This window comes from Lissotriton helveticus, chromosome 1_1 (assembly GCF_964261635.1).
Source record: "Lissotriton helveticus chromosome 1_1, aLisHel1.1, whole genome shotgun sequence".
In the NCBI taxonomy this organism is placed as follows: Eukaryota; Metazoa; Chordata; class Amphibia; order Caudata; family Salamandridae; genus Lissotriton; species Lissotriton helveticus.
The window spans coordinates 1338880383-1338902691 of record NC_136057.1 but is presented as its reverse complement, the minus strand read 5'-3'; the positions used below and the strand labels follow the sequence as shown (position 1 = coordinate 1338902691).

General features: G+C 49.5%; 1 protein-coding gene across 1 annotated transcript in view; it reads right to left on the bottom strand.

The window, feature by feature from the left end:
* LPAR2 (lysophosphatidic acid receptor 2) overlaps positions 1-22309 on the bottom strand; it is a 138359-nt gene that overhangs the window by 26819 nt on the left and 89231 nt on the right. The window contains exon 2 of the mRNA XM_078682656.1: positions 2704-3455. Within this exon, the coding sequence (XP_078538782.1) occupies positions 2704-3436 (733 nt within the window). The 5' untranslated portion in view covers positions 3437-3455. The remainder of the gene's footprint in view (positions 1-2703; positions 3456-22309) is intronic.

Here is a 22309-nt window from a genome sequence, read left to right as displayed (position 1 = left end):
AGCATGGCGTCCAGCTCTCCAAGCCACCCCTGGAGCATGGTATCCAGCTCTCCAAGTCACCTCTGGAACACGGCGTCCAGCTCTCCAAGCCACCCCTGGAGCATGGTATCCAGCTCTCCAAGCCACCCCTGGAGCATGACGTCCAGCTCTCCAAGCCACCCCTGGAGCATGACGTCCAGCTCTCCAAGCCACCCCTGGAGCATGGCGTCCAGCTCTCCAAGCCACCCCTGGAGCATGACGTCCAGCTCTCCAAGCCACCCCTGGAGCATGGCGTCCAGCTCTCCAAGCCACCCCTGGAGCATGGCGTCCAGCTCTACAAGCCACCCCTGGAGCATGTCGTCCTCTCTCCAAGCCACCCCTGGAGCATGACGTCCAGCTCTCCAAGCCACCCCTGGAGCATGGCGTCCAGCTCTCCAAGCCACCCCTGGAGCATGTCGTCCTCTCTCCAAGCCACCCCTGGAGCATGACGTCCAGCTCTCCAAGCCACCCCTGGAGCATGGCGTCCAGCTCTCCAAGCCACCCCTGGAGCATGGTATCCAGCTCTCCAAGTCACCACTGGAACACGGCGTCCAGCTCTCCAAGCCACCCCTGGAGCATGGTATCCAGCTCTCCAAGCCACCCCTGGAGCATGACGTCCAGCTCTCCAAGCCACCCCTGGAGCATGACGTCCAGCTCTCCAAGCCACCCCTGGAGCATGGCGTCCAGCTCTCCAAGCCACCCCTGGAGCATGGCGTCCAGCTCTCCAAGCCACCCCTGGAGCATGACGTCCAGCTCTCCAAGCCACCCCTGGAGCATGGCGTCCAGCTCTCCAAGCCACCCCTGGAGCATGGCGTCCAGCTCTACTAGCCACCACTGAATTATTGTGTCGAGCTCTCCAAGCAAATTCTGGAGGACATCAGTGGTCAGGCGAGGGGTAGTCCAGAGACCGGTGATCCAGATGGAACTATGTTTTCTAGCACACCTTCTCAGAAGAGAGGCTCAATAATATAAATATGTGTAAAATATTTTTTACAAAATGCTGCTTAGAGGTGATTGATATGTGCAGCCAGCAGCATTTCCATCCTGATGGAGCAGAGTCACAGTTAACCAGTAGACATTTTCTACCACTCCACGACCTACGACAGAACCAGGTTACAAAATAGTAACTAGGCCAGGGCAAGAAGCCTCACCTCACATGACAATGTGCGACATCAAAGTCCTCTCTCATACTGGTTAATTCCATCTCCAAGCACAGGCAACAACAACTCACAAGACAAGTCATTCACACCTTTGTCAAGATGGCAGTGTTCTCACCCTCAGTGAGAAATTAAAGAGAGAGGTTTCATTCTGTGGTCTCAAAAATTAAAAGAAAGACGGTCACATAGGTGGGACGTGGAGAGAAAACGAGGGAGCCATGAGCATCCCAAATTAAATGGTTCATTGGTGCTCACTAATATCCAACCAGTATCACATGAACATCCCCAGCAGCCAGTACCATGACAACAGATTGCTAGGGTAACCCCATGGGATACATGCAGTTAATCTAAATGGGTACCATTCGCATAGTCAATGTTTATAGATAAAACATGGCCTCGATCCACCTCCATCTAAATAGTTGTAGTCATGGGGTTCCAGTGCGCATACATACCCAAGGGTTTGAGAAAAGATACACAGGACACAAATACTTATATTCACTAATGCACTCCTGTACCTGTGACATTGTTTCGAAAACACATTGTAATTGTAAGGCAGGGTCAGCTTAATATGAAAGTGGTCCTTGGACCGGCAATTGTTTTGATGGGCTCTGCATCAGTCAGTTTACAGAGACAGCATGAGACAATTGCATGCCTAAGAGCATTCTTAGTGGCAGGCACAGGAGAGAGTAGCAGCAGGCCCTGGCGAAAACCCCACAGCAGGGATGGGGAGGAACAAACAGGTCGGATGCTTGAGCACTGGTGGCTTTTGACCATTTGAAGAATAGAACCCATCATATCGTAGAACAGGGGTGTCCAAAGTTGGTCTGGGGGGTGTAGGGCCAGGACAGATTTTAAGGGTAAACACATTAGATACATTTGATAACAAAGACTAAAAATAGAATTCAAATACACAGATCAAGGTTATCCTTAAAGTCTGGTGTGGTTTCGGCCTTCCTGGATCAATGTTGTGCCCCCATGCGCTAGTGGGGGATAAAGTGTAGGAAAAAGCCTGGATTGGAATTTCAACAGCACTAAATGTCTGGAATCATGCTGCCTCTGTGTGTACTCTGGAATATTTGGGGACAAAAACAATTATTTTGGATTACTTTTCTTGCTCTACTCTCATTGGCTCACGCCTATATGGCAGTGTAACATGTATCAGGTGTGCGACAGTGCACTGTTTAATCATGCAAACAATGTGCACTACAATACACTACAGCACAGATCAAATACACATTTCACTGGAGCCTTCAGGTGCCATGCAGCGGCGGAGGACATCCTAAGAGAGGGAATTGCTGAGACAGAACTTCCAAAGGGCAGATAGCAGAAAAGAGAGTTCTGAGGGTTCTTGCATTTCTCCTCCTGGCCACCAGGGGTCAGGAGTAGTGGTAAACTGGAGCGGTCATGCAGTGCAGAGTGCTTAACATGCAGAGGTTACTTGAATAGGGTGCACCCAGCCAGGCTACGAGCTGAGAAGACAGGTCTGAATAACAAGCAACAAAGAGATTACCAAAGATAAACCACTTACTTAAGATGATGACCACTGTCTTCATCAGGCTGATCATGTTCTCCCTGTACTTGGGGTGGCAGGACGTGTGCTGTGACATGCGCAGTGCCTTGCGCTTTACGTAGATAGAGATGTGGGTGTAGGCCACCACCATGATCAGGAAGACCACCAGGTTGGAGATGGCCCAGAAGACGAGGTAGTCACGGCTGTACAGCGGGGCCATGCGCGAGCACTTCTTGATGTTGCACAGACAGGACCACCCAAAAGACGGAATGAGGCCCAGCAGGATGGCTGCGATCCAGATGAAGACGATCAGGATGGTGACACGCCGGTTGGACATCGTGCTGTGGAGCTGCATGGTGAACACGGTCTGGTGCCGCTCCACAGCAATGGCCAGCAGGTTGGCCACGGACGCCGTGAGGCTGGTGTCAATAAGAGTTTGGCGAAGGAACCAGGTTTTAATAGACAGCTGTGAGGTCCTTGGTCCAGTGTGAAACATGAGAAATGTGTACCCAACTCCAGCAAACAGATCAGCTGCCGCCAAGTTGGCCAACAGGTAGTAGATCGGGAAGTGGAAGCGCCGGTTGATGACGATAGCCGTTATGACGAGCAAGTTGGTGAGAAGCGCAAAGAGGCAAACTGTCAATCCCAGGCCAATGACGAGCCGGTCCTTATTAGTCCAGTTTGTGTTCAATATCTTTCCACTGTTGTTGTAGAAGAACGGGATGGTCTCGTTGTAGTAACAGTGCGCCATCCTCAGAGCCGGGTCTGAGCTGAAATGAAAAGCACAATCGTTTAGTTCAAAGCAAATCATGGGATCATGATTGGGATGGTATCAATCTAGAGGGATATAATCCCAGTCATATTGCCTTGTACTAATTTCCAAAGCCTCTTTCTGGCTTACCAGACAGCACCCCCCCTTAATGAATAAAAGTGGTCACATCCATACAAGAGCCTGATTCAATACAGATGCTAAAATGCTCGGGCAACCAGGTCATACCCTCTTCCCCCCACCAACGTGATGGTCGGGCTCAGAGGACAGGTATAGTGTACAAACCATGCAATCAAGGGATTCTCTGTAAGAATAAGACAAGCTTCCTTCACTTGAAAAATGATTTAAAAAAATGTGATCGATTACAAGTAAAATGCTACCTTTTTCTGCGATCTTGCCTGATGCACAGAAACTGTCCCTACCCCCTTTACATGCAGATAGAGTAATAGGTGGTGATGTCCGTAATCCTAAAGCAAAACACTTCTCACCAAAACTGGGACTCAATCTAAAACTGGAAGAAAACTCCCAATTTCGGACAACCGGATACATCGCATGGATGAAACAACAAACGCCATACATATACAATACAACCAGATACCATGTATGTGAGAAAAACCTACATGACTGCATTGGTTTGTGAAACTCCCAAAATTACACGTTTACACCACTTCATATAATTATGCACCATTTGCAGTAAAAAATTGACTGTGAACTGTTGGGATTAACAGAATGCAAGCAGAAATTGTTCCACGTGCATTTGTTTCTTTACACTATCTTGTGACCATGAAATGCGCTATTGCACCAAAATTGGACGCAGGCAAGCATCTTGCCCTAAAATGTAGCGCTAAACAATGGATTTGCATTTTGCCTAATTATATGCATAATTTTGCCAAAATTTGGTGTAATCACAAACATGCAAATTACTTACATTTCACACACTCCAAATATTGCTGACCACACGAGGCACTATATATGTGGACAACACCTACAGCAAAGGCTAGCTGAAAGAAGTGTCCAAAGGACCTTAACACTGGACAGACAAACTGCCAGAAGACGAGTAATGGGTTAGGAGTGAACAGGATTGGCTCCCCGTTCACAAAGAAAGCAGAGAATCTGCTTAAGGACCAAGTGGGCACATCGAAGCTGCCTGGAATGCGGATTAATTCACCAAAAATGAATGCCCAGGGGGCATAACTTGGGGTATGGTTTGACAGCAACTTCACTCTCCAGGCCAACGCGAGCCTCGTGGGTGCATTGTTCAAAGAGTGATGAAAGGTCCTTTCTTTATAATTCCTCCAAAAAGACAACAAAACTACCCCAAACTTAAAACAACAAAACTCTCTGTGTTCAACAGCAGTATTCTCACATTAATGGTGAAACACAAAACATGCAAAGGTGGACAGAAATGCTTAAAATAAACTATTTTTTAACCTTTTTAAAAGGCCTTCCAGGTAAACGATAAAAAAAGATTGCACAGTCCACCCTATCACAAAGCCTCAGCCCATTACTCACTGCACATCCTCCACCACTTTCTACAGACTCCTGGTATCTTAACTACGGCTCCAGACCGACACCCTCTGAAGGGATTCACAAAACCAACATGGCAGTAGACCCAAGTGAAAGTCCCACAAAATATAAAATAAAAAATAATAGCTGTAGAAGCAAGGAAAGGGACAAGCACTACAAGTGACAGAGTGACTGCCACTCTTGGGCACACAGGAGGCCTGAATGTCTGACACAGGACAACCTGTCACCCTCCCTCTGCGCACAGTAGTCACTGGTGGTGCCCCAACATGAAAGCGACTGGTTAACAATGAAAACTTTGATTTAAAAAAAGCACAATGATGTTTGCTGCTTTCATAATATCTTCTAGCATGATTTTGAGCCGGTTTTGGTGGTTTTACCTCCACGTGGTTGCGTTGCTATCCCACTGTCAGGTGAAGGGTCTAACTTCATGGGGTGAAAATTGGCTGCTTTTCCAGAAAGATATTTGGTGTCGAAGCGGAGGTCACGAAACACTCCCTCCTGGCATGCGTTCTGCCCAAGAACCTACTCCTCCAGGCCAAGACAGCACAACATGTTGAGAGGGGAGGATGTTGGCAGCTGCAGCGAAAACAGGCACGCGGGAGCAACCGGGGTGACTGTGCAAAATTGGACAACGGTTCGACGCCATGCCTGCGGTGGTGACCCACCCACACACTGCTCCTGGTGTGAGGAAGCATGGAGGCGGGAATGATGCCCAGTGCTGGGTAGGAGGCTCACAAAGGCATGGTGTGCTGCGACACTGTCCTTGGCGGTATGCAGCGCTGTACATATGTTATGTTATCAAATCTTATAAAGCGCACAGCTGCCCCAGCAAAGGGGCGTCCCGGCGCTGAATCCAATAGAAAGAAACAAAAACTGGGATCAACAAGGTAGGCAACAGAAAAATAAGTTATTTCAAAGGAAATAAGTATGTTTTAATGGCTTTCCTGAATTCACACAGACCTTTCAGTTCCTGAATGTGGACTGGTAGAGCGTTCCAAAGTTTTGCTGCTAGAATGCGGAAGGAGCGTCCGCCAGCTCTACTTCGATTGAACCGGGGTACTTCGACCAGGTTTTGACCAGCCGAGCGTAGAGCCCGCGAGGGGACGCACATGTTCAGCAGTGTACCAAGCATTTTGGGGGTAGCAAGTCTTAAGATTTTAAACGAAATGCATAAGGTCTTAAACTGTATCCACTGAACACCTTCAATTTCTGAGGCGGACTTGCCAAGGAAATCTGGATTGCTCTACGTATCTGGATGTTTGACGCTGCCCCCCACCCTGTCTGGGTTTGTGTGGTAGCGGTCTAGTTGTTCCGGAGACGGAACAGGAAGCAGCTAGGCAGGAAGCGGAAGGCGGCCATGTTGTTTGCTGGCGCCGACCGCAAGAGCAGTCACGCAGCCCCGGCGCTCCCAATAAATATATTACTTTGAAACAAAACGGAGTCTAACATCTTCATTACAATGGCGACGAGTCGGGATCTCTAAAGACCCGCGCAAGCACACGCTACCTCGGCGATTACACCCGCATTGTGCGTGAGACACAAATTAAGCTCCGGAGCGCGGCAGAGGAGCTGGGACCAGTGAAGTTTTGGCGCGAAGGTGAACCACCACGTCCCCATGCCAAGCAACTAACAGCCAGCCAGCCAAGCAGAGTGCACCACCCTACCAAGCTGGAAAAACGCCCAGAAAAACGCCCAGACAGCAGAGGGCACCAAAGGACAGTGAGGGACCACTGCTGGTAACCAGGAAGGCACGGCTGTGTTGTGCACTGCGGAGGAACATCACCTGGTGACCAGGAACCCAGGCAGAGTGACACACGCTGGCGCAAAAAGCAGGCCCATCACGTCCAGGAGCGGTAGGGGCAAGGCAGGCGACATCCGACACCACTAGGGGCACGCTAGTGGAGGAGAGCGAAGAGGAGAACGGGGGAGACGAAGGAGTGGAGCAGGACGCTCCGGGCAGTCCGACCAGGCAGGCAAACGCCGCATCTACTGGAAGGAGGAACGCACCAACCATGGCGAACCCGAGCAATTCTCTCACGCAGCTGGTGCCATTTCTTACGAAGAGCGGAGAACCTGAGAGAAAATGGGAGGACTGGAAGAGGTACTTCCTAAATTACCTGGAGGCATTAGAAGAGGAGGGCGACACCCCATTCACAAGCAAAAGAAAAAAGAAAATTTTGCTCCACAATTTAGGCCCAGAAGGGCTCAGGATCTACGACACCATTGTGAAAGGTGAGAGGACGGCGGGGGACGCGGAAGTGTTTGATCACGCCATTGAGGATTTAGACGCACATTACAGACCAGTGGTGTGTGTCGCAATTGACAGGTTCAATTTCTTTCAGAGAAAGCAGAAAAATGGAGAATCAGTGGACGAATACGTGGTTGCTCTGAAGAAGTTGGCCATCACCTGCAAGTTTGGAGCCCTACATGATGAACTCGTTAGGGACCAAATCATTATGCATACCACCAGCTCTCATATTCAGGAGAAGCTGTGGGTCAACGGCGACGCTCCCCTCAAGGAGATCTGGGCGATGGTAAAGAAGGCCGAGTTGTCGAAGAGGTGCGCTCAGGCGGCGAAGAGAGAAGCCCAAGAATCTCAAGCGGTGTGCAGAGTGATGACGCCCAACAGAAATGACCGATGGAAACAGAGTGATGCGAGGAGGAACCAAGGAGGTAGCAGAGCAGAGTTCCACGCAAGACCGCAGTCGGACGGCAGGACACACAAAGCGGGTAAAGCACAGTGTTACCGGTGCGGTAGCAGCTCTCACTTGGGCAACGACAAGGCATGCCCCGCCTTCAGGGCCAAGTGCTCCTACTGCAACATATTCGGACACTATGAGAAGGTGTGTCGCAGGAAACCCAAAAGCGCAGTGGTGCGGCTGGTGGACCAAGAGCAAGGAGGAGATCCCAGCGACCAGGAAAGTGCAGTGGAAGAGGAGGAATTCCTCTACATCGACGTACAGATTTTGGAAATGGATGGCTCCAACACGGATAGACCCAGGCTAGACATGCACATAGGGGGAGTACCCCTGGAGATGATTGCGGACAGTGGAGCACCTATATCTATAATCCAGAGACGTGTGTGGGAGAACGATTTCGCACCCATTCTCAAAGACACTTTGTTACCCATGGATGTGAGACCGGTAACGTACACTGGACAAAAGATTCCCATGCTGGGCTATTGTCCACTCATGTTCGAATTTAGAGGCCGGCAGGCGCAATGTAAACTGTATGTTGCTGAGAAAGGCCCATCTGTACTAAGTTGGAAAGACCAGGGGGCATTGGGAATTCAACTCAACCCGGGTGGCATAGAGAAAATTCTACTGATGGACATGGAAGTCAAGGAGAATGTGCAGTTGTGGCGGGCAACGTATCCGAGAGTCTTCAACGGGCAGATTGGGGAGCTGAGCAAATACACGCATCTCATCAAACTCAAAGACGGAGCGGTGCCGGTAGTGCACAAAGTGAGGAACATCCCGTTCCGCAGCAGAGAGGCGGTACAAATGGAATTGGAAAGGCTGGAGAGGGAAGGCGTCATCAGAGCGATTGAGAGTGCGGAATGGCTATCTCCCCTGGTCGTTGCCCAGAAGCCCAACGGCAAGGTACGTCTATGTGTAGACCTGAGAGAATTAAATAAGAACATTGTCGTGGATAAATTCCCCCTTCCGCGCATCAATGAGATGTTGGCAAAAACAAAGGATGTCACATGGTTTTCCACGGTGGACCTATCATCCGCCTACCATCAAGTGAAGCTTCACCCATCGTGCACACACCTCACCTCCTTTATCACGCCATTCGGGTGTTATGAGTTTGTGAGGATGCCGTTCGGCCTTGCCTCGGCAGCGGCCGTATTCCAGAAAATAATGCACAAACTGTTGAAAGACCTGAAGGATGTCCTTTTCTTCCAAGATGACATTTTAGTGATGGGGAAATCAATGCATGATCACAACGCAAAGCTTCACAAGGTGCTACAGAGGCTGCAGGATAACGGGTTGACTGCTGAATGGTCCAAGTGCAGTTTGGGAGTTCAGTCTGTCACGTATCTCGGTCATGAGATTAGTGGACAGGGAATAACACCCAAGAAGGCAAACATCAGAGCCATCGAAGAGGCACCCACTCCAGAAAAGAAAGAGGATGTTCGGTCATTCTTAGGAATGGCTGAGTATTACAGCAAGTTCATCCCACAGTTCGCGACCAAGACACACTTTATGAGACAACTGCTTAAGGATAGAAACAGGTTCCAGTGGAGTAAGGAAGAGCAAGCGGAGTTCGATGCACTCAAACGAGAAATGAGCACTGCAATTCCCCTCAAGGGCTTCGATCCCGGAGCTGAATCCGTTCTCACCACGGACGCAAGTGACCGAGGCCTAGGGGCAGTCCTGATGCAGAGGGAGGATTCAGGTGTGATGTCTACGGTCAGCTTTGCCTCCCGTTCGTTGACGCCTAGTGAGGAGAAGTTCAGCGTGGTGGAGAAGGAAATGCTGGCTGTAGTCTGGGCAGTGGAGAAATTCAGGCAGTATCTATGGGGGGCCAAGTTCCTTGTCAAAACGGACCACAAGCCATTAGTTCGCGTCCTGACGTCGAGCGGACATGATCATGCCACACCCAGAATCGCCAAGATGACCCTCCGATTATTGGACTTTGTCTATGATGTTGAACACATACCGGGGCCACAGAACAAAGTGGCTGACTTTCTGAGCAGGGCGGCGGCCATGGACGAGGCACAGAATGAGGAAAAGAATGAATGGGAAGGATATATGGTAGCAACCATTCAGGACACTGAGGAAGTAATAAGTGCCCAAGACTGGGAAAGTGCCTACAAAGAAGACACGGATCTGGAAGCAGTGAAAGGCTACGTGACACATGGCTGGCCTGAGAAGAGACATTTGAAGGAGGAATTGAAAAGGTACTGGGAAGTTAGGGAGGAGCTGTCTATAGCGGACAACCCTGTGTTCCTACTCCGTGGTGACAAGGTGGTACCACCCCAGAGCATATTGGAACGGCTGATGTCCTTACTCCATGAAGGGCACCAAGGGATCACGAAGACTAAAGCGTTGGCCAGACAGGCATACTGGTGGCCTGCCATTGATGCACAAGTTGAACGGCACGTGCGCAACTGTGAGTCCTGTGCCAGGGCTGACAAATCTCAAAGCATGCTCAGGCCGCCATTGGGAAGATTTCCTATTCCGGAAGGTCCATGGGAAATGTTATCGGTGGACATAATGGGGCCAGTCCTGGACAAAGATGGTACTCCGAAATATGTACTAGTGGCAATTGATAAGTATTCCAAGTGGCCGGAGCTGCAAGTATTGGAACAGGTGGACACTGAGGCGGTGATACGTTTCTTGCGCACCACGTTCGTCAGCGAGGGCATCCCAAGGATCATCACCTGCGACAATGGTCCCCAGTTCACGTCTGAGAAGTGGATCGCCTTTACCAGCAGGAATGGCATTGAAGTGAAACACTCCCCGATCTACCACCCCGCAGGAAATGGACAGGTGGAGCGCTTCAACCGGGTGATAATGGGCACCATACAAGCAGCTATTGAAGATGGCCTAGATTGGGAAAGAGAGTTGGAAAAAATGATTTGGGCGTATCGCATTACACCCGGAAGTACGGGCTATAGCCCCTTCAAGATCTTAAGAGGTAGGGAAGCATTCACCAAAGACAATGCGGCCTGGAAGAAATTGGTGGTGCAGAGCAAGTGGTCACCAGCGGTGGTAAGAAAGAACCTGGAGAGAGCACAGGACATATACACTGTGCATTACAACAAAAGGAGGAACACGCGCAGCACGGAATTGGACAAAGGAGAGTGGGTGAGGGTTAAACTCGCCATCAAGAAGAAGAAAGGGGAAAGTAAGTTTTCTCCACCCCTCAAAGTAGTGGAGCCATACTCCCGATCTGCACTGCTGAGCGACGGAAAGGTATGGTCTATGGACAGAATGACCAGGTGCAGCAAGATAATGAAATGGGAGGAGGAGATAGAAGAAGGAGCGGAACAGGTCATTGAAGGAGGAGAAGGTGAAGTGAGTGTGAGACAGGAAGAGAATGTCGGAGGAAGTGGTGAGAGACAAGGAGAGAACGTCGACGCGGCTGATGGGGGATCTGCAGGTGAAGGAAGAGAAAGGGGGAAGCCAACAGGAGAAGGAAACAGAAGAGAAGGAAGTGGTGAGAAGAGAGAGAGAGACAGAGAAGAAGAAAGCAATAGAGAATGTAGAGGTAAAGGTATGATGGAAGGTGAGAGGAAGGAAGAGAGAATGGAGACTCGTGTAGGAAGAAGAACCAAGGTGCCGGAGAGATTCAAAGATTTCGTAATGGACTAGAAGTAAGACATTGTAAATTGTTGTGTGATTAAAAGGGGGGAGATATGTGGTAGCGGTCTAGTTGTTCCGGAGACGGAACAGGAAGCAGCTAGGCAGGAAGCGGAAGGCGGCCATGTTGTTTGCTGGCGCCGACCGCAAGAGCAGTCACGCAGCCCCGGCGCTCCCAATAAATATATTACTTTGAAACAAAACGGAGTCTAACATCTTCATTACAGTTTGGTAGATTGGACATGCAAGTGACGTGCGCCCTGGATAAACCTCCCAAGCTGCTGACGTGCGCCCTGGATAAACCTCCCAAGCTGCATCACTTTACGGCTGATTCTGCCCTGCCCATGACGACTTGTCAAAGGTGCATCAAGGCACGTGTGACTGTCCCATCCTAGGCCGCCTAGACATTCACATAAACAAATGACTATTTCTGCCCTAAAGAAGCATTATGAACTGAATTACTCTACGCCGGCCGAGCTGGGCTTATGGACTGTCTGTCAGGCACGTGAGGAGTACATGGCCTCTGACAAGTGAGACTTCCCTATAAGAGTCAGCATTACCCCCCCCCCCCCCCCCCCGGCAATGATAGATCAGCCGGGGGACACTCACAAGCATGAACAATTCGGCTACAAACATTGCAGCACGGTTACACCACTGCACCCCCACGAGACGGCAATAATCATGCTGTTCTTTTGAGATCCGCCAAAACATCCAAAATGGCGGACAATACACCACAGCTGACACGGGTTAGGCGGAGGGCCTAACCCTTCGCCCTCCATACACACAGCAAAAGTGACCATTCTTTCTCTTACCTAACTATCACGCAGGTTTCTATGGCAGGTCTCAAGAGTCGGCTTGTCCCCCAACCCCACCGTTCATTAAGCGCAATTGAAGGGGCGTGGGAGGGATTCATTCGAAAGCATGAATGTCGTGGGGACTTCGCCACTCAAAGAAACTCCTCACCGCCTGACAGGGGCAATAATTACAGTTAGGGCTGCCCGGGCAGTCCAGATGTTGGTTTCACATCTCACTGGCTCTTGATCAACCTATGAAATGTATCGCCTCATCTACACACGCAAGTTCACCCACACCAATAAAGCCATGGCACCGGTGCAGGGTTCATCAGCTTGGCACATGCTGGGACGCTAGATGGCAGTCAGGTCCAACCCACGACAGGGCCTCACTTCAAAGCACATGCCTCACCCAGCTGTCATGCTGTGCAGCATGTGTATAGTGCTTACTACCCATGTGTGAGGCTTTACAGCGCCTACCGCACGTAGAGCAAGCTACATCATAGGGAGTGTGCTTGTTTTGGGCCTGTGTGCGATGTGTTTTGAAGTCGAGCAAGAGGATTACCGAAGTGAGGTTATAGGACGGGGCACCTGACCGTCCCTAGTGTCACCTCCGAAATCCCTCTGACCTTCCGCCAGACTTCAGAGGCCTTGCACAGCCTTGCTGTCAGATCAAGCGCCTTAAAGACTTTAAAAAAATTGCCTGCCAGCTGTGCTGCTAAGCCCTTTAGCAATGATGTCACCCAAGTGATCCAACACTCAAAAAAGAAGAGGTGTCACCCTTAACTGATAATAAAAAAAAAAGGACAGGGTAGTTAAGAACTAGAAAAAAGTTGTTTCCCCTTATGTGCATATTAAATCGACAAAGATGGGCACTTTGAAAACCAAATGGACACCTGGCACAGAATTTCTCAAAATCACAAACGAATAAACATTATATATTAGTCCTTACAAACAGTTTGGTGCGCATTTAAAATTCCAAATTTTAAAAAAAAGGAAGTAAGAATAGTTCGTAATCTTCCTAATACATTAACATAACAGTCCGAGTTTTGTATTTTAATGAACAAGGGATTTTTTATGTATTAGATGTTTAAATTGTGTACATTACGCAATGAATATTTCTAGAAATTGACAATGTATTAGATGAGTAGGGAATGTTATTAGTTTATTTTTTAACCTTGTGATTTTATAAGTATGAACAATTGCTGAAGGTTTTTATGAAAATAAAAGAATACATATTTTTCGCGCATCATACTGTGTTTGTAAGGACTCATAAAATAAGGTTATTAGTTTGTGGTTTTTTGGATTTCTGTGTCAGTTGATGTCCATTTGGTTTTCAAACAAAATGCCCATCTTTATCGAGTTAAGATACCCAAAAGGTAAATCAGCCTTTTTCCAGTTTCCTAAGTGATAACTTCACTGTTGGACATGTTCAGTTTATACATCATAAAGGATGTTGGAACCATCTCAAAACGTAGCAGTGTTAGCACCAACCCAGCGTGCTGTACTTACGGATAAAATCATATGCTAGAACCAGCCCGCGATGAAGGACTCAAGTCTGGTAGGTACTGGCATAGGGTGCGGCAGTTGCTGTCAGAATCTGTTAAGAATTTAGCAAATTTGGATGAAACTGGCCCAAAAGGTCGCCATTGCTTGTAGAACTGGTACAGGAAGACACACTCGGAGCTAGAAGTTGCCAAGGCAACAAGGCTGGTGTACTAGCCATAGAACCAGCCTAGAGTGTGGCAGCCGGGTGAGACATTCACTGGAAAAGTGTCCCAGAAAGAGACCGTTGCAGCCAGGACCCACCCAGCGGGCGGATGTCTCTCCTAAAAATCCGGCCCAGGATGGACACCTGATGTCAGTCCTGGCTGAGGATGGAGCTGAGAGAACATGGTCAGAAGGAAACACTAGCTGCCGGAAGTGACGGAGGACGTGGCACTCAATGCTAGAACCGTTCTTGGATGCAGCACCCATGAAAGATGTGGATGAGGACCTGGTACTCACTGCCACACCGGCCCCAGGATGCGACACTACCCGAGAGATCTGGCGGAGGCTCCGGTACTCACTGGTAGTGCCAGCCCAGGATGTGGCACTTGTTGCCCTACCCGTAGGAGTGAGCACGTGGCGCGGCCTGCTAGAACCAGCCCAGGATGCAGGGCTCCCTGGCAGACCCAGCTGAGGCTCCAGAGTTCGTGCCCAGGGTGGAGCTGCTGCTGTCCCCGGGCAGAGCAGGCCGAGGACCTGCTCATTGGTCACACCTGCCCAGGATGTGACACTCGGGGCCTTGCTCGTCTGAGAGCAGACGGGGCCCTCCTCGCCGCCAGCACCGGCCCAGGATGTGGCACTTGGGCCTTGCTCCTCTGAGAGCAGACGGGGCCCTCCTCGCTGCCAGCACCGGCCCAAGATGCAGCGCTCGTGACAGCCGAGGCAGCGGTGGTGGACGAATCCAACCCAGAATAGCAGCAGAGGGCCAGAGCCCAGACGGCAAATTATAGGCCCCGGGCAGTAATTACGGTTCTCCGGCAGAGAGAGCCACGTTGATAGAAACCAGGAGGGGTGCACGGTTTCGGAACTTTAAAAATAAAAAAACACCGAAGAGGGAGAGACCACGTGGAGTGAGACAGTGGAGCTTTCTCGCCCGGTGGAGCTGCTCTCATAGGTGAAGGCCTCCCTGTCCGAGTGCAATAACGGAGGGGTGGAGCTGAGGGAGGCCGAGCCCCTGGAGCAATTCAGAATACAATAGGGTGAGCAGATTCTGAGAAGCAGAAACCGGAACAGGTCAGACATAAAGGTAGGACTAAAGCCTTTCGTGTTACTTTTATGTCTGGCCTGTCACGGTTTCTGTGTAGCCATGTAAATGTGGGTGTGTAAAGATGACGTAGCCTTGGCAGTACCTCCACTATGAGCCCCCACTCTGCTACCCACACTATCTTACCTCTGCTGCAAGCACGGAGTGAACATCCTCCTGTGCTGCCGGAAAGAAACCGATAATAACTTAAATCACTTTAGACGTGGCTGCGAAAAGAGCTCATAGTTTCAATTCTGCTTTGCAGAATGACGTGACCTTTGGCCCCAAAACCGGGACATATATTGAAAATTAAGGAAAGCGTTTGAAGGCTTGGGCAGTCCTCTGAAACCCGGTAAGGTCTGGGGAAATAAAATACATTTGGTCACCCTAGAACACAGCCGCCGCTTCTGCAGTCCCAATTCCACAAATGGAATATGCAGATGTAGAGGTGGAAGAGTCAAACAAGCATTGGAAATGCAATAGGTCTCGCATTAGAAAAGTTGGAGTCATTGGTCTTGTAAATGACATATTTTATTTATTTGTTGGTTTTTAAAATTGCTAAATTGATGGCTTTGTCATTTACAATGCCAATAGTTATAACTTTCGCGAATGTGACACCTATAGCATTTGGAATGCAACATGTTTTGTATTTACGTGACTTAGATGGCAGCTCTGGTCGTTAGGCCACATCTCTAGAGAGCAGGAGAGTGCAGCAGGGGAGAGAAGCACAGCAATGCAATAGGTCTCGCATTAGGAAAGTTTGAGCTATTGGTATTGTAAAGGACACATTTTTTATTTATGTGCTTGTTTTGAAAATAGCGAAATTAATAGCTTTGTTATTTACAATGCCAATAGTTTTATCTTTCGCAAATGTGACACCTATTGTAACACAATATGTGTTGTGAGGGTGGGTGAGGGTGAGGGGTTGAGGGTGAGGGGTTGAGGGTGAGTGAGGGTGAGGGGTTGAGGGTGAGTGAGGGTGAGTGGTTGAGGGTGAGGGGTTGAGGGTGAGTGAGGGTGAGGGTGAGGGGTTGAGGTTGAGTGAGGGTGAGGGGTTGAGGGTGAGTGAGGATGAGCGGTTGAGGGTGAGTGAGGGTGAGGGATTGAGGGTGAGTGAGGGTGAGGGTGGGTGAGGGTGAGGGTGGGTGAGGGTGAGTGAGGGTGAGGGTGAGGGGTTGAGGGTGAGTGAGGGTGAGGGTGAGTGAGGGTGAGTGAGGGTGAGGGGTTGAGGGTGAGTGAGGGTGAGGGTGAGTGAGGGTGAGGGTGAGTGAGGGTGAGGGGTTGAGGGTGAGTGAGGGTGAGTGAGGGTGAGGGGTTGAGGGTGAGTGAGGGTGAGGGTGAGGGTTTGAGGGTGAGTGAGGGTGAGGGGTTGAGGGTGAGGGGTTGAGGGTGAGTGAGGGTGAGGGGTTGAGGGTGAGTGAGGGTGAGGGGTTGAGGGTGAGGGGTTGAGGGTGAGTGAGGGTGAGGGTGAGTGAGTGTGAGGGGTTGAAGGTGAGTGGGGGTGAGGGTGAGTGAGGGTGAGTGAGGGTGAGTGAGGGTGAGGGTGAGTGAGGGTGAGTGAGGGGTTGAGGGTGAGTGAGCGTGAGGGTGAGTGAGGGTGAGGGTGAATGAGGGTGAATGAGGGTGAGGGTGAATGAGGGTGAGTGAGGGTGAGGGTGAGTGAGGGTGAGTGAGGGTTTGAGGGTGAGTGGGTTGAGGGTGATTGAGGGTGAGTGAGGGTGAGTGAGGGTGAGGGGTTGAGGGTGAGTGAGGGTGAGGGGTTGAGGGTGGTTGAGGGTGAGTGAGGGTGAGTGAGGGTGAGGGGTTGAGGGTGAGTGAGGGTGAGGGGTTGAGGGTGAGGGGTTGAGGGTGGATGAGGGGTTGAGGGTGGGTGAGGGTGAGGGGTTGAGGGCGGGTGAGGGTGAGGGGTTGAGGGTGAGTGAGGGGTTGAGGGTGAGTGAGGGTGAGGGGTTGAGGGTGAGTGTGAGTGAGTGTGAGGGTGAGGGTGAGGGGGTGAGGGTGAGGGGTTGAGGGTGAGTGAGGGGGTGAGGGGTTGAGGGTGAGGGGGTGAGTGAGGGGTTGAGGGTGAGGGGGTGAGGGTGAGGGGTTGAGGGTGAGGGTGTGAGGGTGAGGGGTTGAGATGGGTTCATATAAGGTTCCAAAGGCGAGGCCTATTGGCTATGCCAGTGCTTGTTTTATTATTACAGTTTTCTGTTTTATTTTTAGCAGTATTTGAATCACAAGTTAATTTCCCTGTAACTGTCTGACACGAACCTCGAACAATTATATGAGCTATGTGCATGTTGTACTATTTTGGAAATCTTGAAAAACTCAAATAACAGATTCAAACAAAAAAATCACTACATCGTTACGTGCTTCATGTGCAGATTTTGAACCCCACATCCTACTGCCTTGAGTCTATTGCGCGCGCTGTTCCAAGCTGTGCACGTCAGCCTCCTGAGACATTTGTGTACCAATGCGTGCCGTCATGGTTGTGTGACGTTTTCTCCGTGCATGCTGGGAATGTCACACACGCTCAGTATAATGTGCTTGAGTGGAGTGCGCTAAATATAGACAACCTTTCACTGCTCACACAGTTTATTATTGCAACAGAAGCTTATATGCAGGAACGCATTGAGGCAACTTTCAAGACTTAACTAGCTTTGAGGTGTGTTTGACTTGTTAAAGTATGGCTTCAAATAAGTTATTTAATCATTAACCCAGTCCATTTCTCCAGATTCCTGGTAAACCACAGGTCAAATGGCAACTGTGATTTAGAGCATATGAGAACTGTATTATCGCAAATGATGGAAAAGATATCTCACCTGAAAGAAAAACAAGAAAGGAAACAAGACGGAGGACATTGCTGTGGGGAGGGGAGGGGAGGAGAAATGCACACGGCGGGCAGGGGAGGGGGCGGAGCGGGGAGAGCGGCATGAGGGTGTGAAGCAGCCGGGGCCTTTGAAGTGAAGCTAAGCTTCACTTCAAAGGTGTGGGAGGAGTGCGGCTGAGGGAACAGACGGTGATTTGGTGATGTGCACGCGCATTTTAGGTCAATGCGCTTGCGCATTGACCTAAAAGCCACGGGCACAGCAACAAATCGCCACAGTTAGGTAAACTTTGTTTAAAACCCTATAGTCTCGCTTCTCTCAATGCGCATGCGCATTGATAGGTCACGAGACCTAAAAATGAACAGAGAGAGTCGAGCCGAGCCAAGGGTCTGGCTTGGCTCTTACAACCCGCGGGCAAGCAGACTACTGAAATGTTTGCTAAGTAAATCATTTATCAAACATCACATACAATACGACACAGTCGCTTCAAAATTCAAAAACGTTAATTTTTTTTTAATGTGCAAACGTTGCACTGAGAAGAACTTATTAACAGTGATAGTTTTAAAATATTTCATTAGAACCATTCCTGCCCCGTACCCACAGTGGCAACAGTGCCGCCATTAGTGAACCAATAGGCAAGACAGATTCCATGTGAATTCTGTATGTGTCCCTGAGCATTATAGTCGATTATATCAAACACAATAGGTTTGGGTACAGCTGGAATTCTAAACTCCCTGATTTGAAAGTGCTTTCAAACGCGATTTTGAAGAAAACGTAGTTTTGGTGAAATCAAATATATGGCTAAAATCACACAATTTAAGCGTCGTTATAACAGGGTTTCGAGCTAAGCCAAAGCTTGTCTTCAGGGTCGAGCCTGCTCAAGCTTTCAGTGGCGCGCCCACCTATATGCAGATGGTGAGGCCACTCTCACTGGATCCCCCAAATGGTATTTGATAAAGGTGGGAAACCCTACAAATCTCTGGCCACGAGCTCTAGTATTTCCCACATTCTAGAGGTTAGCAAAGTCTGTGTGGTCTCAGTCACTAATGTCAGGAAGGGGCGCAGCCGATTTCATAGGCGTTATCTAGAGTACTGCACCAGTACACTACCAGAGGACCATGCACTCTACCTCGATCCAACACAGGACCATGCACTCTACCCCGATCCAACACAGGACCATGCACTCTACCCCGATCCAACACAGGACCATGCCCTGTACCCCGATCCAACACAGGACCATGCACTCTACCCCGATCCAACACAGAATCATGCACTCTACCCCGATCCAACACAGGATCATGCACTCTACCCCGATCCAACACAGGACCATGCACTCCACCCTGCACTCTACCCAGATCCAACACAGGACCATGCACTCTACCCCGATCCAACACAGGACCATGCACTCTATTCCGATCCAACACAGGATCATGCACTCTACCCCGATCCAACACAGGACCATGCACTCCACCCTGCACTCTACCCAGATCCAACACAGGATCATGCACTCTACCCCGATCCAACACAGGATCATGCACTCTACCCCGATCCAACACAGGACCATGCACTCTACCCCGATCCAACAAAGGACCATGCACTCTAACCTGATCCAACACAGCACCATACACTCTACCCAGATCCAACACAGGACCATGCACTCATCCCCGATCCAACACAGGACCATGCACTCATCCCCGATCCAACACAGGACCATGCACTCTACCCCGATCCAACACAAGGCCATGCACTCTACCCCGATCCAACACAAGACCATGCACTCTACCCCGATCCAACACAGGACCATGCACTCTACCCCGATCCAACACAAGACCATGCACTCTACCCCGATCCAACACAGGACCATGCCCTCTACCCCGATCCAACACAGGATCATGCACTCTACCCCGATCCAACACAGGATCATGCACTCTACCCCGATCCAACACAGGACCATGCACGCAACCCCGATCCAACACAAGACCATGCACTCTACCCCAATCCAACACAGGACCATACCCCGATCTAACACAGGACCATGCACTCTACCCCGATCCAACACAGGACCATGCACTCTACCCCAATCCAACACAGGACCATGCACTCTACCCCGATCCAACACAAGACCATGCACTCTACCCCGATCCAACACAGGACCATGCCCTCTACCCCGATCCAACACAGGATCATGCACTCTACCCCGATCCAACACAGGACCATGCACTCTACCCCGATCCAACACAGGACCATGCACTCAACCCCGATCCAACACAAGACCATGCACTCTACCCCAATCCAACACAGGACCATACCCCGATCTAACACAGGACCAGGCACTCTACCCCGATCCAACACAGGACCATGCACTCTACCCCAATCCAACACAGGAACATGCACTTTACCCCGATCCAACACAGGATCATGCACTCTACCCCGATCCAACACAGGACCATGCACACTACCCCGATCCAACACAGGACCATGCACTCTACCCCGATCCAACACAAGACCATGCACTCCACCCCGATCCAACACTGGACCATGCACTCTACCCAGATCCAACACAGGACCATGCACTCTACCCCGTTCCAACACAGGACCATGCACTCTACCCCGATCCAACACAGGATCATGCACTCTACCCCGATCCAACACAGGACCATGCACTCTACCACGATCCAACACAGGATCATGCACTCAACCCCGATCCAACACAGGACCATGTACTCTACCCAGATCCAACACAGGAGCATGCACTCTACCCCGATCCAACACAGGGCCATGCACTCTACCCCGATCCAACACAGGGCCATGCACTCTACCCCGATACAACACAGGACAATGCACTCTACCCCGATCCAACACAGGACCATGCACTCTACCCCGATCCAACACAGGACCATGCACTCTACCCCGATCCAACACAGGACCATGCACTCTACCCCGATCCAACACAGGACCATGCACTCTACCCCGATCCAACACAGGACCATGCACTCTACCCCGATCCAACACAGGACCATGCACTCAACCTCGATCCAACACAGGACCATGCACTCTACGCCGATCTAACACAGGACCGTGCACTCAACACCGATCCAACAGAGGACCATGCAATCTACCCCGATCCAACACAGGACCATGCACTCTTAAAATAAATACAATTCCACATGTGTAAAGCGCAAACTAATCACCCCTAAGGGTATCCAGGGCTGGGCCCCATCGGGTAGATTAAGTGAACTATTGCCCAGAGTCACATGATGCTGAGCTGCCGCAGGAACCGAGGATCGAACCGCGAGTCCCCTGCTCCGGAGTTAGCCGTTCTGGTTGCTGCTAGTTAACTGATGGTAACTGAGACTTAGGTGTGCACAACTATATGAACTTTCAACACAATCCGTAAAGTTTCAACACAATTTCAACATGATTCAAAATTTATTCACAAATCTTTTCAAAATCAAACTAGACACAATTCATGTATTACATTAGCATTTTTGAAATACATTTTGAAATACATCAACTTGATTGCAACATTATTGCTTTACACTATATACAAGAAAAAAAATTCAAATGAAGATGTTCATAGCCCAATGCATTTCGGGACCATTAATAGTCCCTTCGTCAGGGGCAAAACTGCAATTCAAAAAAATATATACAGGCACATTAGTGGCGAATTCTTAATAACTCCATGTTCTAGTAAAAGTAAATAAAATTGAAAGAAACACCGTCGCCAGAATTCACCTTGTGGCATTGGGCTATGAACATCTTTATTTGAAAAAATGTTCTTGTATATAGTGTAAAGCAATAATGTTGCAATCAAGTTGATGTATTTCAAAATGTATTTCAAAAATGCTAATGTAATGCATGAATTGTGTCTAGTTTGATTTTGAAAAGATTTGTGAATACATTTTGAATCATGTTGAAATTGTGTTGAAACTTTACGGATTGTGTTGAAAGTTCATATAGTTGTGCACACCTAAGTCTCAGTTAACATCAGTTAACTAGCCATTCGTTTTTCTTAAACTTAGAGTAATTCATCAGGTATACTCTGAATTAGGTGTAGCACACTGATCAAAATATACGGATAAAAAATAGTATTAAAATATAAAAAGCAGGAGTGCTCTGAACACACCATCCTTGCTCTGGTTGCTGAGCCACACCTCTCCCCCTTCCCCGATCCAACACCTGACCATGGTCTCTATCACAATTTAGGCAAAGGACCATGATCTCTACCTCAATCCAACACATCCTCGGGCGCACCAGCATGCTTAAACACAGCGATATGATCTGAACACATATCTGGTCTCACACAGTACACTATCCCATGCTCTGCCCATATATACATCCTGCACCCTGGCACCGCCCTGAACTCTTGCAGGACCTTGCAGTTTATGTTTATGTTTATGTTTTCGTGATTTGTATTGCGCACAAATACCCGAAGGTGTCTCGGCGCATAAGAAACTTCCTGGGACAAGAGACCCGCTGTTAGGATCATTGATCAAATAGCCAAGTTTTCAGTAGTCTACGGAAAACAATGAGAGTAGGACTGGTTTTGATGGCCAATGGCAGGGAGTTCCAGAGCCTTGGAGTCGCCACTAGAAAACGTCTGTCTCCCCAGGTGGAGGTTCTCG